General features: G+C 41.2%; 1 protein-coding gene across 1 annotated transcript; it reads left to right on the forward strand.

The window, feature by feature from the left end:
* Positions 1-689: 689 nt before the first annotated feature.
* On the forward strand, positions 690-19371 carry LOC310721558 (stonin-1-like). Its single transcript, XM_083533342.1, has 13 exons — positions 690-888; positions 4799-6701; positions 7672-7874; positions 7988-8039; positions 10976-11007; positions 12308-12409; positions 13512-13635; positions 13820-13866; positions 14097-14190; positions 16809-17317; positions 17411-17680; positions 18725-18814; positions 18917-19371. Exons 2-13 carry the CDS (start codon positions 4880-4882, stop codon positions 19022-19024), a joined length of 3453 nt encoding a protein of 1150 aa, XP_083389468.1. The 5' UTR covers positions 690-888; positions 4799-4879; the 3' UTR covers positions 19025-19371.
* The last annotated feature ends 1469 nt before the right edge of the window (positions 19372-20840 follow it).

Consider the following 20840-nt stretch of genomic DNA (forward strand, 5'->3'; position numbering starts at 1 on the left):
TTGTTATTTAAAGGTTTATAACTGGGTCAGGAACGGTGTCCTGATGCGCTGAATCACAGAGAGGAATCTCATACAGTGAGAATGAACATCGTTACTAATGTCGCATACATCATCTCCCGGAGAAGCATCGATATTAACCTCGTAAAATGACCCCGTCCATCTTCCTGGGGATTTGAAATGAAGGCAAATTGTGCAAATTGTCTGTGAAAGAAACCGTTAAAAAGTATAAATGGTTCATGAAGAAGCTTCCCGACTGTTTTGAACTGTTTTAGCCTTTTTCTCACGATGTCAAGCTTTTATTGAAAAGTCCGACTTGTAAAAGTGTTTCTGCGACCAAATCGATTTCTTCTCCTCTGTCACTTGCCATGGAATGAAAAAATCAGCTCTTACATCTGCACAAATAGATTTGAGCGGATGACATAAAAACCCCTAAGTTACTGTACGCCTGCTAAGTGGCCTCGGTGTCGCCAATTTAAAATCTGATTGGTTAAAGTACAAATTTTCAATGCGATGGCTGAAATTTGATTAGATAGAAACTCTAACCTAAAGTTACACAACGCAACTGAGAGAAAAGCTATTAAAATCAAGATAATATTCATGGAAACAAGGTTAATGGTGCAATAAAGGCCACTGCTTTAAGACTAAGCTTTCTTCCCCATGTCACGTGACTGCTGGAGTCGAATCCTGGAGTCGACTCCCAAAGGAGTCAGACTCGGAATCGACTCCCGGGGTTTGGAGGATTCCGTGGTGTTTTCCTGCAGCAGGAAGGAGGTGGAGGAGGCTGTAAAGGATCCTACAAGACTTATTATTACCCCTGACAGTTCTTTCTCTCTAAAGAATTCGTTTTATAATGCTGAATTGATGTCGGGACTATTGGACCCATTGTGTGTGAGTTTTGCATTTACTCTACAGAGACACGTAGCGGTTTTAAACTTCGTTTGGAGCAGATGATTTTGCGGGTAGTCATTTAGAAAGGAGACGAAACTTGACATTTGGTTTGTGCAAAGGTTTAAAAATGCGAATCATATCAGTTTTATTATTTTTCGTTCATAAAAACAAGCTGAAAAGCATTATTTTTAGGTGGTTTGAGTTAGCGCATGCGTAGTAGGTTTTTCCAGCTAGTTCTCACCACTTTCCTTTCGCGAAATTATAAAGAAACAGATTTGGATAAAGTTTTTAAAATCACGAAATCTTCTTTATAAGAACCATTTAAATCGATTTGGATTCGGGATTTTTATCTAAACAAGTTGGGTTTTTTTGTTATTCCCTTTTTATTTTGTACTACAAATGATGCTCATGTTGATCAATCAAAGTTGCCAGATCTTCCCACAATCATCCTTTTTCCTTTGGGAAAGAATTCGTATTAAAGATTTTGCAGTGTGAATGCACTGACCCGGATTCATTTTATTGTCTAACACTGAGACGCCCAAATTTTACCACATGAAGGAAAAAAATAGCAAATTTTAAAATTAAGGCTGGGAAGTAAATTCTGCATAGAAAAATCAATTCGAATTCACTTCTATTCTGTATATATATATATATATATATATATATATATATAATTCAATGTCATTTTTTTGCAGCTTACATAATGTTCATTCAGAAATAAAAAGCTGAATAATAGGATTTTCTTTTCTTTTTCCCCCTTTCTTTTATTATAAAGCGTTCATGGCCCAGGCTCTAGTTTGGGCGTCATTGTGTACCACTTATTAAGACACAATTCGATATAGCAATATATAGGATAACAGAAAAAAATTACAATGGAGGTAAAAAAAAAAAAAAAAAAAGCTATTTGAATACTTTGACAATCATTTGGTACCACACAGAAAGAATAAAATCGTATCTTTTATTTATTTATTTATTTACATTTTATCGACGTGTTCTGCAGGGTGTTTTATAACAACAACCTAAAAAAAAAAAGGAAAAAAAAAAAGACAATTTTCCAATGCATTTTTTTTCTTAGCGACGATTAAAAAAAGCTCGTAGTGATTCTGCGTTATGATTCGTTTAGTTATATTTTTTAAATACTTGTGATTATGAAATAATTGGAAAAACTGGAGTAATGAGATTGAACCAAAAGCCATCGAGTGTGTGTGGGGGAAATGTTTTTCTTTTTTTTTTTTTTTTTTTTTGTATGCTTTTACTGAACAAGTCGATCTTACCAGAGCTGTTTTGGAGGCTGTCCTGGATTTTGTGTGTGTGTGCATGAAACCGGAGCTCTTCATCTGGACGCCTAGATGATAGTTTCACTGTTCAGCACTTTGGAACCCTGTCATTATCTGGATGTGGCTCCACCTTCAGCAAGTCCTTATTTAAACCCGTGCTCATTGTAGCTTTCGACGCTATAATAAGCACTTTTGCCTCGGGTTCAAGATGAAGTTAGGTTTACGTCAGCGTTTTTTTCCTTCTGATTAATACTGTCGGCATGAAATCGATTCGTGTGTGTTTATTAGAGGTCGACTGATTAATTGGTTTTGCTGATTAGTAGCTCATTGGGTACGGCTCTGAGTTACTGATCAGGAGGGTTAATAGAATAGAAGAGACTTTATTCGTCACATAAACATTACAGCACAGACAAATTCTTCTCTTTGCAAATGCCAGTTTGTTCAGAACCTGGGGACAGAGCCCAGGGTCAGCCACAATACAGCGCCCCCTGGAGCACAGAGGGTTAAGGGCCTTGCTCAATGGCCCAAGAGTGGCAGCTTGGCAAACCCCGGTGTTGAACCCTCGATGAGTAACCCAGAGCATTAACCACTGAGCTACCACCTCCCCAGTTTGGTTGAGGGTTCAAGCCCCAGAACTTCCAATCTGACACGGTTGGGCTCTTGACCAAGGTCCTTAATTGCTGTATAGTTCCTTCCTCCACAGGTCCTCCACAGGTCCTCCAAAGCCCTCTTATTTTTTGTTGAACTTCCACACACGTGTACGATTCCATGAGTAACACTTCCTCACCACGAACTCACCAGTCATATGTTTCACATGAGCTTGATGCATTGTTCAGGACAGAAATATACAATAAGGTTTGTCATCGCCAGTCAGTTTTTCAAAGGCGCTCGATTACCACTCCAATTGTCAAGAAACTTAAAACCATTTCATGTCGGAAGGCCACAGCGACGATGTTCAGTGCACGGGTTTGTCAGAATTGTTGTAGGATGGTATTTCCTTCGTCCATGCTGAGCGTCCCAGAGGAATGCCAGGAATGTGTCTCGGAGCCTCCGACGATTCTGTAACCTCTCATTTCTTTTCTGCCCACTCGCAGTGTTTCTGTGCCGCAGAGGCCCGCTGATGCTGCTCATGTCAGCTCAATGTTTACGGCTTGCTCCCGCAGAGAAAGAACGATCCGGCACTTTGTTTTTTTTCCTCTCTTTTTGTTTAATGACCAACTCCGTCTCAAGGCAATGCGGCTAACGGCCTGTATGTTAAAATAACCGCAACACGGTCAGATTGTTGAAATTGCGCGACCTTTTGGATACTAAAACGATACTATAGCAAGAATTCGTCAACAGTATATGCATATACTACAGTATAGTCGCTCCAATCAAGATGTACAAATGATTACGTTTCAGCAACAAAAAGGTTTTGTCTTATTATTGGAAAATACAATCAAAATTCTTGGCAGATCTACAGTTGTAAAGATTCTTGACTCCGCCAGACCATGATCCCTCTACACCAGGGGTCCCCAATCATACAGCCTGCCCCCACTTTTGGAACGGCCCCCTGAACAACTCCTATCATATCTGTATTTAATAATAAAGGTCGTCTTTTAAACAAAAATTTCCCCCGAGTTCTCTATAAAGCTCGAGGCAATGACAGTCGATCGCTGGAACTATTGGCTATCGGCAAAAACATCTATACTGATAGTTTTTCAGGCTAACCCTAACCCTAACCCTAACCCTGTCATCACGAGAGCGGCCTCTTGGGGCGAGACAGTGCGCTGCACGGAGAGCGCGATATTCTATTTAGTTATATATTGTTATATTTATTAATGGATATATTCATATTTTTTTCCTTTTGCACATATTCATGATTCAATATTGTATTTCTTTTTCAGTTCAGTTCTATTTTACATGGTGGTTTTTAAAATGTTTTATCCCGTATGCATTTAAAAAAAATCCACGATAAGTCGACTTTTAGTTAAGAGCGTAGCCTGATTATTTGTTCGATTCATTCACTAACCATATCCATAAGCAAGTAAATGAAATAAAGAAATTTCATTATGATCGTAATAATACTTTTAATAGTTTGGGGACCTTTGGTCTGCACCATGATCATCTGTATCAGGCTATTATTTTTAGCGGTATAAATCACACGTGGATGTCGAATCATCAAGACAAAAAATTGTGACACAGTTCCTTCCTTCCCTCCCTACCTCCCTCCCTCCCTCCCTCCCTCCCCAGCTGTTACAATGATGGCTAATCCAGATGTTTCCACTTCAATGCATTTAGACCAAGGTGCAGCCAGTAAAGAAGCTAAGCGTGCACAAGCGCTTGTTCCGTGTCTCTGAGTTATTAAACTTGTGAGAAATCTGCAAACGGAAACTTATATGCATATGATTGTATCCAGCTGCATGATTGTATCCAGCTGCATGTTTGGCAGATGAACAGTTTAAAAAAAAAAGAAAAAAAAAAACCCAGACACGTGCAATTGAGTAAAGTCTGTATACAGTGCAGCTGGAGCATGAGGAGCGTCTCGTTATCGTGAGAACGTTTCCGTCACGTCCGTTTAAAAAAAAAAAAACGTTGTGTTTTATATTGTGATGCGTTTTTTGATGCAGGTTTCTGCCCTTGTTTTTACACAGATGACGCCCAATGGTGGGTTAGCTTGAAGGACACTACAAAAGGAACTCTGAAAAGGCAAACAAATTTCTCTTAAATTGACAATGTGTTCAACGAACCATCCAGCAAACTGGGTGACATTCGAAGATGAAGGCACCCCCCAGTCATCACCGCAGAAATCCTTGGCGTCTCCTTCAGCGAGTTCTGGGTCAATACCCCGACCGAATGGCTTAAAATTGGTGCTGCCGCCTTTGGGCAGTTCAGCAAGGAGACTCTCCAGTCCACTGGAATCTCCCCAAATGCACTTTAGCTTCAACGGGAGCTCATGCGTTCCCAGCAACACTCCCATGTGCACTCCAGTAAGGGAAACTCCGAGTAGTCCATCTCCCTTTAACCACGACTCTCTAAGACCGCCTAACGTCTTTAGGAGTTTCTCCAACACGTCAACGAATTTGTCTTCTCCCGATAGACGATTGTCTTCTGAGACATCCACTTTTTTCTCAGCGTTCCAAGAAGATCCCGGTCAGGAGAGCAAGCACAAGAGAGATTCTGGAAGTTCTTCGTCAGATTCCGAGCCTGGTTCGAGCTTGCCCAGGTTTTTTATCCGAACCAAGGATGGTTACGAGCCACCCCGGGACCAACTTCAAAACTCCTACTCGTACATCTGCCATAAGCTCGAACGGTTTAAGGCGAAGGAAAACCAAGACCAAGTGAGAGACGAAAGAGATTTGGATGTGAGCAAACTCAAGGATCTTGATGCAAGAAAAGGCCCTTTTTCCTTTGTTCCACAGGGACTGTTCCTCAGCCAAAGGAGGCACGGTTGGTCATTAATGCTGAGGATCCCAGAGAAAAAGAACCGTATGTCATCCCGCCAATGGGGCCCTATATACCTGCAGCTGCTCCCAGGGGCCATTCTCCAAATGTATTATGAAAAAGGCTTGGAGAAACCCTTCAAAGAGTTCCAACTGAATTCCAGCTGCTATCTTTCAGGCCCCAAACTGGAAAGCTACGGCGAGCCGCGCAAAATCGCGACGCTGAAGATCGAACACGTGTCGTACATCGAACGAAAGCGATACCACCCTAAACCCGAGGTGACTCACGAAGCCGAAGCGGAGCAGCTGTTGAAGTTTGGCACGACGGACTACGGAGACTTGGAGGACTTGCTCGTGTCCCTCGAGGAGGAGCTGATGAAATTACCCGGTCCCCTGAAGCAACAGAAGCATTATGAGGAACAAGAGTTGTCCTTGCAGATCGCAGACCATATCTGGATGCGAGTAGATAAGGACGGAGCCATCGTGGAACGTGCGGCCATCACGCGGTTCCACTGCTTGGCCTTCATCAACGGTGCGGCCGAATGTTTCTTGGCCCTGAATGACCTCGGGCTTCTGAGCAAAGACACTAATTACGGCTCAGAAGAGGACGAAGCATGGATGGAGATCGCCGACTATCGCTTTCACAGGTCTGTGCGGGAGGCTGAATTCGAAGACACTAGGTTAATCAAGTTCTCACCCCCCGATGCCTGCAGGGTGGAACTTGGCCGCTACAGGACCGTATCGCTTAACTGTGAAGACTTGCCTTTCTCGGTGAAGGCTATGGTCACTGTTCAAGGCGCATACCTGGAGCTACAAGCCTTTCTAAACATGCAGTCGTCCTTTTCTTCGTCGCCCTTGGTGCATTCGGAAACGCTTTGCGAAAACGTCCTGATCCAGGTCCCGCTACCTGGGGATTGGGTGAAGGTGCCTCGAACCATCTCGCTGCTCTGGCAGAAGTCCATCAAGGCCCGTATGAACAGAAACACCTGCCTGGGCTCGGTAAATCTCACCGATTCTCATCCCGTCATGCAGGTGACTGTCGGTACGGTGAAGTACGAGAACGTCTATGGAGCCATTGTTTGGAGGATCGACAAGTTTCCTGCTAAGAACACGGGTAAGAAAAAAGCCTGCAATATCTGAAGTTTTCCACTATGTCATGTTTTGATAAATTTCAAGCACGAAGACTACCTGAGTGTGTTCATTTTAATCTTTTTTGCATTAAATATGACGTAATAGCAGTTCGTGTGCGATATTGACAAAAAATTATATTATCGATAATGATAATTAGACGATATTTTGCTGAGTCTGTTATCGTGCTGGTACCTTAAAAAAACAACAAGGTGACCAAATGACACCAATGCAAACATTGTGTAAGATATTTGTTGTCTATTAGGACATTGGTTGCTTTCAGGGTTCTTACACATTTTGGGAAAAAATATGGGATTTGATTTGAATGATTTCCAGGTGTTGATTAGTATTAAGGGGTGAGTGCTGAGGCCTATTCAGTTTTCTATAATATGAAATTAAGATGTTATAAAAGCAATTTTTTATTTATTTTTTTTAAAACAAACACTACGTCTACACTAATCTGGATACAATTGACTTTTTTGTTTTTGTCTAAAAACGTTCCGCGTCAACAAAAAAAGGTTTCCAAGAGACATGTTCAAAAAGCTACGTTTTCGTTTGACCGAAAACGTCGTCTCAATGTGGTCACGGCCAAAAGGTGACACTACCGTGCGACTGAACACGTGGAAAACTTCCGTGATTCTGATTCTGACAAACATAAGAGATTTTCACATAACCCATGGCATTGTTGGAATTGAAAATCATTATTTCAGATGTTAAATATGATCTTCAGGGAAGTGTAGGATCCCTGTGCTTTGGTTAAAAGTTTTAGTGACCAGTATTTGGGGAATTTTCCAACGAAGTGTCTTGAGCAAGGTCGTGAGTTCTCCGTGAACTTTTGAGCTGCTTCGCACTAAAGGCTTTCTCTCATAGTCTCACTAGTCATGCTTGCTCTATACTCCCTCTAGTGGTATAACATACCAACCTTTCATTTCTTCTACTTATTCATTCCCTCACAGCAGCAGACCATCCCCACTGCTTCTCCTGTAAGCTGGAGCTGGCGTCGGACCAAGAGATCCCCACCGACTGGTTCCCATTCATCACCGTGGAGTGCGAGGTGGCAGATACGGTCGCTTCAAATACGAGGGTGAAGTCTTTGGGAACAGAAAGTGACATTCAGCCTCAAAAACACATCAGCTACAGGAGCTATTATCGATGCCAGGTAAAATCCGAGAAGCGAAATCAATCCGTCTGTAGAAACGAACGCGTCAGTGACGTTAATTCGGTACACGGCTGATTTACTGTTTTTTTTTCTTTTTTTCTTTCTGCTTGTAGGTGGAAATCGAGAAAAAGCTAATCGATGCAGATGCGCAGAAACCATCGAGCTGTGCGACGCAGTGATCTGAAGCGTTTAAGAGCAAGAAAACACAAAAAAAAAGACTTGCATACCCGCACTAATGAATAATCAGCATGCACTTAAAGCAGACACATGAAATGTTCTTAGTCTTCACTCTGGTCTTAAGATCAACACACAATTCAGCAGGATTAGAAATAGGAAAAGTGCGGAGTCTTTTTATGGTTTTTGAGAAATGGGAATGTTCCTTTTGTTTAGATAAAAAGGAAAGAACACACATTGGACAGTGAATGAGTGGAAGAAAATTCTGTGGAGTACTTGTGGAGATCACAGTGGTGATGCATGGAGGTTTAATGGTTTGGGGTTGTTTTAGAGCAGGAAGAGTTTGGAGACTTATTCCAGTGGGGCGAAAGGAATCCTAAACCAACCTGGCAACCATTCCATACTTCACCATTACGCCATGCAATTCCGATCATTGGAATGACTTCACTGTATGACAAGACGATGAAGCGTACGAATCGTTTTAGAGTCTAGAGTCTAAGTCATCCATCTGTATGTCTGTCTGTCAGTCGGTCTGTCTGTGTGTGTGTGTGTGTGTCTGTCTGTGGAATGACCTGCCCAGTCACCGCACCTAAATCCGATCGAACTGCTCTGGGATGAACTGGATCGTAAAATAAATCTCGGCAAAAGCATTTCAGGGGGAACTTTTGGAGAAACAAACTGCCAAAAGCCTGTAAAGCGGTTCTCCGTGCTAAGAAATTGATTTTTCAACGAGAATAAACTGAAACATCTGGACATTTCTAGATTAGTTTGGTCAGTACCAAAAGGAACACGCATGTGTCTCTCAAGAACCATAAAAAAAACCTTTCCATTTTTCACAGAAATCTGCATATACGTATTAAAATCAACCTTTAAACGAATGAACGTGTGCAGCGTGATGACCGTACAAATGCAGCAGCCTACCATATTTGCACATTTATCTATTATACATTTCAGAAGGACGCGATGGATATTAAACCCCTCTTATGACCTACCGCGAGAGCACTGGTAACATTTTAGATAATCGGACAACGTGGGTTATGGATTTAGCAATAAATAACGAATTAGCGTAAAAATAAATACTCTACCTCCTAAAGTTTTTAAAACATTCCCTGAGATTTTCGTGAAATATTTTGTCGCAGTGTTGTAATAATCATTTTACTACTATAATAGCTACGTTACTAACAATAAATGTCTCCGTTATAGCTGGTCTCCTGGACTTCCATACTCCCATACATAAAACACGTTATACCATGTTTAAAACCTTGTTTGTTTGTATTCGCAACTTTTGAAAGTAATATAATTTTAGAAATAAATAAAAAATTAATTCAGACAGCTCTGTGTTCACGAGTCATGATGTAATGGATCGAGTGCTGACGTTTATCTGATGAGATTTAAGTCAAGTTTTAATGCACCACAGGGCCATCAGGGCCAGCAACGGCTTCTCGAAGGGTTCTCAAGGGCTTTTGTTGCTTTAACCAATCAGATTGCGAGTTGCTGAGTCCGGGGGCCATCTAGCAGGTGTCCCGATAACTTCGGCTTTTTCACGTCCTTCGATTGGACGGTCGGAGAGAGGACTAGTCAGAGTTTTGTAAACTGCATCCGTGGCACGATCTCAAATATATTACTGAGGATTTAATAGCTGCTTTTCATTCCACAATGGCTAAGAAACAAAAAATTTATTTAGTCAAAGTTACAAGAACATTTACAAGGTCGAACCAAACAGTTAAAAACAGTTGGATAATTTTTTCCTATATACTTTTTCGTTTTCCGCTAGATTCTGCACAAAAACACAATTTGCTTTAAATCCCCAGGAAAACTATAATGCACATTTAATAAAAATACACGGCCATTTTATGAGGCTAATCTCGATGTTTCTGCTCGAGATGATGTCTGCTCGAGGGGCGGTTGTGGCTACAGCGAAAGGAGACGTGTTGAATAGTGTTCACTGGGTTTCTCGCTTTAGTAATGACCTTCATTCTCACTCTATAAGATTTCTGTCTGTAAATGCAGCTCGTTATACTGCGTTTCTCTCTAATTTTGATAGTTTTTATAGTCGGGGTGTCGTAATGATGGTATTGAGAGATGTATCGATTCGTGTAGCATCCCACTGGAGGCCTAGGGGTAAAATTCACGGCCCACCGCCGCTGAAATGGGATTTCATTCACACGGTTTTATTGTATTTATTCAAACGGAGCCTATAAAATGCGTCTCATCGCATAGCGATCGTGTAACTATTCTCATCAGTCTACCTCATCGTTTCCCAGTCGCCTAGCGAAGGTGTTGATAGCATTTTAATGACTAAATACTTAGCACGGTGCCTTTCCGGATCGTAAAATGACTGCGAAACGCGATAAAGCTGTCCTGAAGACTAACATTTACCTCAGACGTGTCGCTAAATGAGGGCAAATTGTCGAATAAATGCTGTTTAAAACCCAAAAAGGGATTTCCATGTCACAAAAGAAAATCTTGCTCAATACTTAAAGTACGGTACACTTGTGGAATGATTTGTGAACAAGAAATGGACACGTTTATTAGTAGTTTATGGCAGAAATTTGATTATTAACCACCATTTTTATGTAGCATTTGGTTTGCTTATTAACACAAACTAGTTTAAATCCCTGTCTAATGGGATGATTTTTGAACTGATTTTGTTATATTAGTGTCCCTGATGTTTTATCCAGGTTATTTTAGGTTTTTATGTTACAAATTGTAACTTTAAAATTAAATTGATTGCAGCAAACTTGAGGCGATCTGTGTTTGGATCGGAGTCGGATTCGACTCTGCGTTGTTAGCGCGGGTAATTATGAACCGACTCTTTGTGTTCGACTCCTGTGCTGATTAGGCCGGCTGTGTGGGGTATCAGACAGTCCTACACCTGCTGAGTTCACACCGTGTTTAGAGAGGGCTGGAAATACTAACTAAATGAGACCTAAAAATGCTCTCAAATTCGAACATACTAGTAAGTAACTTATATTAATATATTCATTCATTCAGTGAGTCGCTCGCTTAATGGTAACCAATAACGAGTCATGTATATTTCTCTTTGTCATGTATATTTCTTTTTTATTTTTTACTTTACTTACCGACGTTAATTACAGTTTAACCGGCTAGTTTGCTTTTAAGAGTTCAAAAGCTTGAGTTATTTATTTAATAAACACGCATTTTAGCGAATGTATATCTTCGTCAGGCTGGGAATCGACTCTAAAAAGAGTCGAATTCAAAGAGTCGATTCTTTAAAAAAAAAGATAAAAAGAAATGAGCTATAAAAAGGTTTAAAAGCGGCTTGTTTCCTTTTTAGTTTTCAAATTAAATAAAATCCTTCAGATATTTATTTCATAAACAGATATTTTAGCGAACTGATGTCCCTGTTGAGCCTGGGAGTCGAATGTAAATGGAATCGATTCTTTAAGAAAATAAACTATAAATGTATATAACTATGCGTGAAAATGTCGGGCGTTAACGTCAGGCGGTTCATTTGGTTTCTGGGTGTTAAAAGTCTAAGTTATATATTTTATTAACACATTCTATCGAATTGATGTCCCCTTTGAGGCTGGGAGTCGATTCCAAAAAGTGTCGAATCGAATAGGAATCGATTCTTGAAAAATTGAAGTAATTATATTATTAAACTATTAAAATAAGAAGAAACATACGAGTAAATTATTGAATTATACAATAAAAGGATTAAAACGTTCGCCAGTTGCTTTGTTGGTTTCAGAAGCCTAAATTCTTTTTTAAATAAACACCGATTTTAGCGATGCCCCCGTTGGGGCTGGGAGTCGGTTCCAAAAAGTGTCGATTCCAAAGAAAGTCGATTGCATAATTAGTCGAAAAGAACAAGGTAGTTTGCTTACTAGGTATCAAAAGCCTAGGTATATATACATTTAAATAAAATAGACATATATTTTGGTGATTTAATATCCACCTTGAGGCTGGGAGTGGGCTTTCAAAGAGGCGATTCCTCAAAAAGGAGTCGAATCCTCCATCTCATGTCGTGTAGTTCATATTAAAGGCTGGAATTTGGCGACATTTTTCATAACTCTAAACAATAATAATAATAATAATAATAATAATAATAATGCAAAATATATATATATATCCCACCAATTTATAGTAAAGTTCTTACTGTTTGCTGTCTCATATTGGAGTTTTGGGATGGAGACAAATAAAGAGTCGACTCTTTAACAGGAATCGAATCGAACACATCTGGAGCACAATGTTGCTGAGGCTTTCTGTGTAATCAGTTTCTTTTTCTATTAAAGCCTAAACTCTACCTATCCATCATCGACGATGTGATCGAGAACGTCCGAGAGATGTTCATCGATGAAGGGGTGGAAGAGAGAGTGCTTGATGAACTCAGGCAGGTGAGAGGGAAGGAAAAAAATAATATTGAATATAATATTAAAAAGAAAACAGCTGGGGTTGACATTTGCTTGTCAATGAGAACAATTTTCTTATGGGCTGCATAATACAGTAATAATGAAATAATGTTGCTGTTTGTGGATCCTGCTGGAGCTGTTTAAATAGAGTTTTATTTCATCACCTTATATTGTAGTTTGGAGGAAATGCATGCACATGACACGTAATCTGAATGGGACATGGAAGAAAACAACCGTTTTTTGGTTTCACGTTAGAATTTCATCAGTTTTCTCAGATGCTAGAAATAATAGTATTAATAAAAACAAATCTTATTGCATAATTCAGCATTTCCATATGATTGAACTGGAATAGAAACGTAAATAAAGCAATAACAAGGTTTTGGTGCTCCCTAAATTACCACTCAAATGAAGACGAGTTCCCTTTCGAGTCTGGTTCCTCTCGACGTTTCCTCCTCGGATCGCCACCATGGCACCTGGCGCTCATTAGGGATGAACGTTAAGGGAAAACGATAGGGACGAGTTTAGGAATTTCAAATGTACATGTAATATTATTGTACAAATAATGTAGAAATAAAAAAGAACCTTGCCTTAAGGTCTAAATGGGAGATTTTTGTCTCTAAAGAAGATCTTGTGTTAGATGGAGACCAGGAGGGAAGATGTGATGACTCCCTCACCCCCACAGTCAAACATGGAGGTGGAAGTGTAACGGTTTGAGGAGCAGGGAAGGTTTGGAAACTTATTCCAGTGGGGTGAAGGGAATCCTAAACCAACATGGCAACCATTCCATACGCGATTTCAACGCCATGCAATTCCGTCTGGAATGGCCCTGTTCGCGTTATTTAGAGATCGAACTCCTTCTGAAGTGTTCTCGATCTATCCATGGAACAACCTGCCCAGTCACTGCACCTAAATCCTGTTGAACCGCTCTGGGATGAACTGAATCGTAAAGAATTCCCTAGCGAAGAACATCTATGGCGAGTTTTACAAGTAAACGCCGCGAGCGCGTGAAGCTGTTCCACATGCTGAGGAAAGATACTGCTAAAGCGGAGCGTTTCGAGATACTGTGCATGTCGGTTTCTGCCCATAGCTCTGGGAATCGAAGGTCCTGCAGTCGAAAGCGGTGGAAGGCTTCGCTAAAGAGAACATCAATCCATCCAACTTTGTTCTCCAGCTTCCGGCAAATTATTCCCAAACCCTGCAGAAATCCACAGGTCAGTCCAGTGTACAGATTTCTTTTCATTTTCGATAATCTTTTAATAATTAAAAAAAACACACCATGCATATGATTCAGAAACCTGTTCGGAAAACATTTGAAACCCTAAAACAGATACAAATTGTCTTCTTTAATAAATAAAATATTGTTTAAGTGTCTAAAAGCAGGTTTTCTTTCTTTAGCTTCTGGTGTTCTTCCCGTCAGGCAGCAGAGTTTCACAGGGAAAGCTGTAAGTCATATTTAATTTTCTCTGACATTACAAATATTATACTCACAACCACGTTGGTAGTAGAAGGTCTCCAGGAGGTTGATACAAGTATCAGAGTTTCCTCAGGAAAGTAGAGTCCGCTCATGTCTTTCTATGATTTGGTAGATTTTATTATTTTATTTTGCATTCCACACTCCACTTTAGCGCTGGCCAGATGGTTCAAATTCCAGATTTTATTTTCTCCTTTCCAGAGCAACCCCAGCACCATCGCGACGTTTTCCCTGCCACCTGGAGTCACCTACCCTGTTCAGATCCCTGCAGGTGTGACCCTGCAGACCGCCTCAGGTGAGCCTCATCAACCCACCTGGTGGATGTTTCTGAGAGATTTCGGATGGTTCGTGAGGGAGCGGATCAGAGCAGAAATTTTCTTTTCTTTATTTCTCTTTTTTTTTTTCTCTTTCATCATAAATCTTTTTAGATATTAAAGGATTTAAGAGCTGAACAGACTTAAGTTAAAACGTGCAGTACGGGGTGGTATAGTATATGGATAGTTTAGCAAAATGGAAAAAAATTTACACTACTGTAATGTATAAACTGTACAGTATATGTATGTGGCAGCGGGCGCATGGGCAAACTCCGGTTCGTGTGTGGAGGTCGAAGCCGGACGCCCTCTGTCTGTCCGGCGACAATGACATAAAGGAGAGAGAAAAAGCTAAAATTGGGCTTTGAAGGGCCTAAGATGGGGGATGCGTACATCCCGGCAGATTTCCAACAGATCAGACGAAAGTTAAAAATATTAATTTTTCAATATACAATTTTGTCGTATCGCAATTATCATCGTAAGATCGGAAAATCAGAAATCAAACCATTGAAACTTGGGTATGCCCTGTGTATATATACAGTGAGGAAAATAAGTATTTGAACACCCTGCTATTTTGCAAGTTCTCCCACTTAGAAATCAAGGAGGGGTCTGAAATTGTCATCGTAGGTGCATGTCCACTGTGAGAGACATAATCTAAAAATAAAAATCCAGAAATCACAATGTATGATTTTTAACTATTTATTTGTATGATACAGCTGCAAATAAGTATTTGAACACCTGAGAAAGTCAATGTTAATATTTGGTACAGTAGCCTTTGTTTGCAATTACAGAGGTCAAACGTTTCCTGTAGTTTTTCACCAGGTTTGCACACACTGCAGGAGGGATTTTGGCCCACTCCTCCACACAGATCTTCTCTAGATCAGTCAGGTTTCTGGCCTGTCGCTGAGAAACACGGAGTTTGAGCTCCCTCCAAAGATTTTCTATTGGGTTTAGGTCTGGAGACTGGCTAGGCCATGCCATAACCTTGATATGCTTCTTACAGAGCCACTCCTTGGTTATCCTGGCTGTGTGCTTTGGGTCATTGTCATGTTGGAAGACCCAGCCTCGACCCATCTTCAATGCTCTAACTGAGGGAAGGAGGCTGTTCCCCAAAATCTCGCAATACATGGCCCCGGTCATCCTCTCCTTAATACAGTGCAGTCGCCCTGTCCCATGTGCAGAAAAACACCCCCAAAGCATGATGCTACCACCTCCATGCTTCACAGTAGGGATGGTGTTCTTGGGATGGTACTCATCATTCTTCTTCCTCCAAACACGTTTAGTGGAATTATGACCCAAAAGTTCTATTTTGGTCTCATCTGACCACATGACTTTCTCCCATGACTCCTCTGGATCATCCAAATGGTCATTGGCAAACTTAAGACGTGCCTGGACATGTGCTGGTTTAAGCAGGGGAACCTTCCGTGCCATGCATGATTTCAAACCATGACGTCTTAGTGTATTACCAACAGTAACCTTGGAAACGGTGGTCCCAGCTCTTTTCAGGTCATTGACCAGCTCCTCCCGTGTAGTTCTGGGCTGATTTCTCACCTTCCTTAGGATCATTGAGACCCCACGAGGTGAGATCTTGCATGGAGCCCCAGTCCGAGGGAGATTGACAGTCATGTTTAGCTTCTTCCATTTTCTAATGATTGCTCCAACAGTGGACCTTTTTTCACCAAGCTGCTTGGCAATTTCCCCGTAGCCCTTTCCAGCCTTGTGGAGGTGTACAATTTTGTCTCTAGTGTCTTTGGACAGCTCTTTGGTCTTGGCCATGTTAGTAGTTGGATTCTTACTGATTGTATGGGGTGGACAGGTGTCTTTATGCAGCTAACGACCTCAAACAGGTGCATCTAATTTAGGATAATAAATGTAGTGGAGGTGGACATTTTAAAGGCAGACTAACAGGTCTTTGAGGGTCAGAATTCTAGCTGATAGACAGGTGTTCAAATACTTATTTGCAGCTGTATCATACAAATAAATAGTTTAAAAATCATATATTGTGATTTCTGGATATTCTTTTTTAGATTATGTCTCTCACAGTGGACATGCACCTACGATGACAATTTAAGACCCCTCCATGATTTCTAAGTGGGAGAACTTGCAAAATAGCAGCGTGTTCAAATACTTATTTTCCTCACTGTATATGTGTGTGTGTGTGTGTGTGTGTGTGTGTGTGTGTGTGTGTGTGTGTGTGTGTGTGTGTGTGTGTGTGTGTGTGTGTGTGTGTGTAAATATATTCCAAAATAAACCATTTTAAAAGTCAAACACAACCATTCACACACATCTGTACTACAAAATCCCTGGGAGGCCAGGCAGTGTTAAATCCCCCAAACACATACACACACACACACACACACACACACACACACACACACACACACACAGCTTTATCCCAGGTTTATTTTCACTACTGAAAACTGTGGACTAATTAACTAATTAATGTCAACTGTAATTTAATAACAATTTTCATTTTCAGCAATCAAAAAAATCAAATGTTTATCTCTATAGCAGGCAATTATCAAATTTAATTCCAGTTTTAAACTCCTAATTTTGAGAGAGACCATAAAAACAAAGCATGGCCTCCCTATTCTACCTACAGGCCACTTCTACAAAGTGAACGTTCCTGTGATGGTGACTCGGGCTCCTGGGTGCCATCGCATGCCTCCTCAAGCCGCCCAACCCCATGTGGAGCAGATGCCCTCTGCTATCATTCAGAACCTCCCTGCCTCACAGGTGCCTCCTCCTCCTCCTCCACCACCACCTCCTCCTCCTCCTCTCTGTCCCCAAGCCGTTTCGGCATCTCAATCCCTCAAACAGCACCAGGAGCTCCAGCCTTCTCAGATCCCGCCGGATCCTCCTGGTCAGGAGCAGGAGACTCCTGTCAAACCCCAGCTTTCAGAGTCACCCCCAGGAAATCTGGATGATTTCACGCTGGATGGAATCGACTTCAGCCCGCAGTTTCTCGGCTCGAGCACGCCGTCGTGTCTCTCGGCGGAGCAGATGGTGGAGAGGGCCGTCAGAGCGGCAGCAGAAACCGGGCTCAATGCCGAGGACACGCTGAGTCGCTTCCTGCCTGATTTGGAAAGGACACCCGATGGTGCACTTAAGGTAGAATTAGTAAAATAACTAAATAAGTATTCGTATTATAGGAAAACCCTGTGAATGATCCGTAACATGAAATGCCTCAAATGTTCCCTTGAGTTGGACATGGACCTCCTGAGAGACTTCAACTTCAACGAGTTAACCGACATTCCACAGCTGGACGGGCTGTGTGACAGCAGCTCGGAAGCGGGAGACGATCCGGAAGAGGAAAGAGAGGGACGAGGACCCGTCGAGGAAAACGAGTTCCTGGGCATGATCAATGCCGAGGCTCTGCAGGCGCTCCAGGGGGTTGGAGGAAGCAGTGATGGGAACAGCAGCTCCAGCAGTGACGGGGATGGGCCTGACCTGGAGGAGGAAGAAGAGGAAGAGGTGAGACCAGACAGATCAAAACCGATGCTGTAAATTTATTATGTAGTAATTATTTTGTTTGTAATTAGGACACCTTTTCACAAGAGCAAAAAGTTCACATGCCGATGTGATGCGGTGTTTTACTGATTAATTGTTTACAAAAAAAAATTCAGTTTTGAAGATGCTGTCAATCTTAAATCCTAAATGATGCTGTCGGCATATTCCATTATCGCTGACTGCGGACTTTTTCAATTGTTAAAATATTAATGATGCCAAAAAAGAAAAAATCACCACTTTCACAATTCAGAGCAGAATTTACCTGGTTTTCATAATATAAAAATGTGAGACAAGATCTGACCCAAAAAGAGAGCAGGTCCTAATGGAGAAAATAAAAGGTTTATTGGAAAAAAAAGGGAGATGGGTACAGGAATGCAAAGACTCATTTCATCCCACCTATCAGACCTAGTAAAGGAGGTGTGGCAAAGGAAGTGTGGCCATTATATGGTATGGCCTCTATACCACTCAACTATGGCAAAGAAGGTGTGGCCTTCTATCTTCTACCTGTCAGTCAGGATGTCTGACTTCTATTCCTGTCAGTACTGGTAAAAGGAGGTGTGGCCTCTATACCTGTGACTTCAGGCAAAGGGGGTGTGGCCTCTATACCTGCCAGTCTTGGTGAAGGAGGTGTGGCCTCTATACCTGCCAGTCTTGGTGAAGGAGGTGTGGCCTCTATACCTGCCAGTCTTGGTGAAGGAGGTGTGGCCTTTATACCTGCCAGTCCTACTAAATGGAGTCTGGCTGCAGTATTTGCAGGTCCCTCTTTCTGCTATTCTCAATGAGACCCTAAATGTTTAATTGAAAAAAATGTTTATTTCATACTGTAATATCACCTATCAGTATGCATCATTTGCTGCTTAATATTTGAATATCAGATTGTTAATGAAACCTCAAGTCTTAAGAAGTGAAACGCACATCGCTGGTGAATGTATTGCATAAAAACCATGGGCCAACGAGGCTCTTGTATGTAAATGAGCAGTACTTGTCAGTGCTGTGCATTTCGCCTAGGACCCATTGAACTCCGGCGATGATGTAAGCGAGCAGGACATACCCGAGATCTTCGATACCGAGAACGTTATCGTGTGTCAGTATGATAAAGTGAGTTCCACTGTGTGCCCTTTCTCTTTTTACGAAGAAACCTAGGCATTCGTTTATTCTTTCCACCAGTAATAACCTGAAGGTTTAATGCCATCCTAACAGATCCATCGCAGTAAAAACAGGTGGAAGTTTTACCTGAAAGATGGCGTGATGTGCTACGGCGGTAAGGACTATGTTTTCTCCAAAGCTGTTGGCGAGGCCGAGTGGTGATGTGGGGAGAAACAGCTGGAGACAAAACCCCTTATATAATGCTATTTAAACTCATTTTTTGCTTATTCATGCATTTATTTTTCAAAAGAGTCTCAAAGAAAATCCGACACATTGACATATTTTTTCTAATGTATATTGTGTATATATTTTTTGGGGAAATTTGAAATGATTGAATTTTTGACCTAATTATTTCATGCCTATTTATTTGTGCACCCTCGATTACAGGCTGCATAAAATATTTGTGGCAAATCTTTCTTTAAATAATCGAGAAGTTCGAAATCGGTTGATAACTGGTTATTGTTTTTGCTTTGTGTAACTAAATAAAATACACAGCAGGGAAAACCCAACCAGATTCTTTGTCTTTGTTTGTTTCTCCCCCACTTTTTAATTATTTTGCACTGTTTGTCTGACCATGCCCCCGATTTCAGGCTGGTCTTAAGATTATATTCACAAACTTCAAATCTGCTCCATATTGAGGTGGTGCAGGCTGTTTGTTGGTACCTTGAATAGTAAACACTACAGCAGGATGTGGAGCTTTCCACGGAAGCGTTCTGTTATTTTCTTGTCATCACAACTTAATTTTCTTATGATACCCCCAGAAGGTATTCTGTCATACAGTAGCTAGTCTTACCAGCGTCCTTACTTGAGAATTGCCGTAAATAGTGTCCATCCGCGAACTCAAATGGATTTACATTTGTCACCCGGATGAAGATGGTTCCCTTTTCATGGGTTCCCACTGGTCCCTTCTGTGGTTTCTTCCACTGACACTACCAGCTTGCTCATTAGGGTTCAACTTTATACCGACTAATTTGATGCTAATGTGTACATTTACATTACCGGCATTTGTACAGGCGCCCTTATCCCGAGCGACATTTCTAATTCATACAACTGGGCAGCTATGGATTTAAGGGCCTTGCTCAGGGACCCAGGAATGGCATCTTGTTGTGGCCGGGATTTGAACTTGTGACCTTCCAAGTCCGAAGTCCATTGCCTTAACCACTAAGCTACCACTTATTTGTTTCTGTAAAGCTGTTTTGGGTTAGGGTTGGACAGTTCGTTTTCTCACTATTTAAAGGTCTTTCATGCAATTTTGACATGAAAAAACAAGCAACAAAAGCTGAAATGCTGCCTATCAACGGTTAGTTCTAGTTTGTAGCGTCTCTGATAATTTCATATCTTAACTTTGCAATTGCAGAAATCTTGCGGTTATCACGGTTTCTTTGTTCTCAGTTGCAACATGTTTTTTCTAAGCGCGTTACAAGTTTATTTTTGTGCTTCAGCGCGAGGAGATGTAAATAAAGCGACGCCACAAGACATAACATGTCGGATTTGGAGGTCAAGACAAGTTCAAAGACCGTGCCATCTTTTCACTCGTACTTTAATTTGGCCAGGTCTTCAAGTCGGGTCATTCAGCCAGAGTTTGTGTGGTCAGTTTCAAAACATAGAGTCCAGACCCTAACTTAAAAAAACGTGTCAAAGGCAAGATAATGGTCCATGTTTAGATTATGTGCAACTTCTTACAGAGGTCAACTGTTGCTTAGGGAAAGAAGCTTGGAATTTGTCAGGTGTCCAAACTAAAATAAACCCATACTTCTGTATCATGCAAATTATTATTAAAAACAATTGCTTTCAGCTTCTGCAGAGAACAACCCAGTTTAGAAGTTTTACAGTCCAGAAAACTGACTGCCTTTTAGTGCCACGTGAAAAGTAAAGAGAATAAAGTTTAAATATTTGAACCCCCGGACACCAAGGACATTATTCTCGAAATATTTCGACTTCACTCTCGTATGGCTGACTTGATGCCCCCGAGTTTGAC

The sequence above is a fragment of the Silurus aristotelis genome (assembly GCF_946808225.1).
Source record: "Silurus aristotelis genome assembly, chromosome: 27".
NCBI classification, from domain to species: domain Eukaryota; kingdom Metazoa; phylum Chordata; class Actinopteri; order Siluriformes; family Siluridae; genus Silurus; species Silurus aristotelis.